A 1,577-nucleotide genomic window follows, 5' to 3' on the forward strand; every position below is an offset into this window, starting at 1 on the left:
GTGGCCACAATGTATAGCATCAGTTCATTCAGAGTGACATCAGAGCAAGCAAGAGATAAGAGAGGGGGCAGATCGCAAAAGAAGTGGTTCATCACATTTGAACTGTAAGAGGTGATCTTAAGAGCTAAACACAAGTGAATCAGAGAACACACAGTCCCACAGAGGTAGCAGCCAGACACCAGCTTCACACAGAGTTCCTTGGACATGGTGACCAAGTAAAGCAGTGGGTTACAGATGGCCACGAAACGGTCATAGGCCATCACAGCCAGCAAGAAGACCTCAGTGATTGCATAGGCACAAAATAAATAAAACTGTACCATGCATCCCAGGAAAGAGATACCTTTATCTTTGTTCAAAATATTACCCAGCATCTTCGGTACAATGATTGTGGAATAGCAGAAATCCACAAAAGAAAGGTGGCTGAGGAAAAAGTACATGGGAGTGTGGAGTCTAACGCTGGCCCGAATCAGAGCAATCATGCCCAGGTTGCCCAATACTGTGACTCCATAGATTATAAAGAACAGCATGAAAAGAAAGACCCTGAGCTCAGGGACATCTGTTAACCCAAGGAGAATGAACTCTGTCACAGCAGTGCAGTTCTCCTCCCTCATTTTCACCATCTGTCAGGCTTGGGAAACCAAATGATAAGTTTTGCATTTATTCTAGAAAAAGTGAGAAAAAAAAAACAGATTAACATTAACCAGAAAAAATACAATATTGATATTGAACAGGGTATTTATGAGCTATAACAAAAACAGCACTGTCATATAATTCAAAATATATTTGTTTAGGTGGATCCTGCTGATGAAAATGGACTTAGATATCAAGAGAAAACTTAAATGATTCCAAATGTTATCACAATAGATTCAGACGATCGATTAAAATTCATCAGTTTGATGGGTTTTAGAATAAATTCAAAGACATACTTCGAAGGTGCACAGAAATTAACTTGTTTTCTGAAAAAAAAGAACTTAACCTCTGTCCAGCAGAGTAACACCTACTGTGACTCTATAAAGTATAGGCTATTTTTAGTTGAATCTCTCAGGAACATAAATTTGAAAGCAAAGTTGTCCACAATTCCATTTTTGAGAAATGTGATAAATTTTTGAGATTTGTGGTTTATGAAAACCTTTCAAATTTTGAATTATGAATATGCACTGAGAAAGATCATTTTACATATCAGATTAACAAAGTGGGTTAATCAATTATGATAGTAATGATCTGTGCTAGGAAAAACTCAAGAAGTTGAAACTCTTCCATAAATTTTTCTGGAAAGTAAGTAGACCATGCACATTAAATCTTAACCAGTACTACAATAAAAAGCTATCTGCTATTTTTATGAGAGATTTTGTTCTTAATAAGTTGTCATAAGATATATTTAATTGCATTGAGAAAATTGTGAAAAACAATATCCATAGCTACATTGCCACAGTGTTTATAATATTAACAATGGGAAAATTTAATTGTCAAAAATAGAGCAATTCTTAAACTATGGTGCATCTTATCCTCGGTAGAAAGCTATCATGTTCTTAGAATTTATGTTTAGGTGATGGTTAATTTCTTTAAATTTATATAAT

At 35.1% G+C, this 1,577-nt stretch overlaps 1 protein-coding gene across 1 annotated transcript in view; it reads right to left on the bottom strand.

Moving 5' to 3' along the window:
• The window catches only part of LOC105308457 (olfactory receptor 5L1-like), a 723-nt gene extending 112 nt beyond the window's left edge, over nucleotides 1-611 (bottom strand). Inside the window, exon 1 of the mRNA XM_011384428.1 lies at nucleotides 6-611. Coding sequence (XP_011382730.1) covers nucleotides 6-611 — 606 coding nt within the window. The remainder of the gene's footprint in view (nucleotides 1-5) is intronic.
• Between the last annotated feature and the right edge of the window lie 966 nt (nucleotides 612-1,577).

The sequence above is a fragment of the Pteropus vampyrus genome, unplaced genomic scaffold, assembly GCF_000151845.1.
Source record: "Pteropus vampyrus isolate Shadow unplaced genomic scaffold, Pvam_2.0 Scaffold579, whole genome shotgun sequence".
NCBI lineage: Eukaryota > Metazoa > Chordata > Mammalia > Chiroptera > Pteropodidae > Pteropus > Pteropus vampyrus.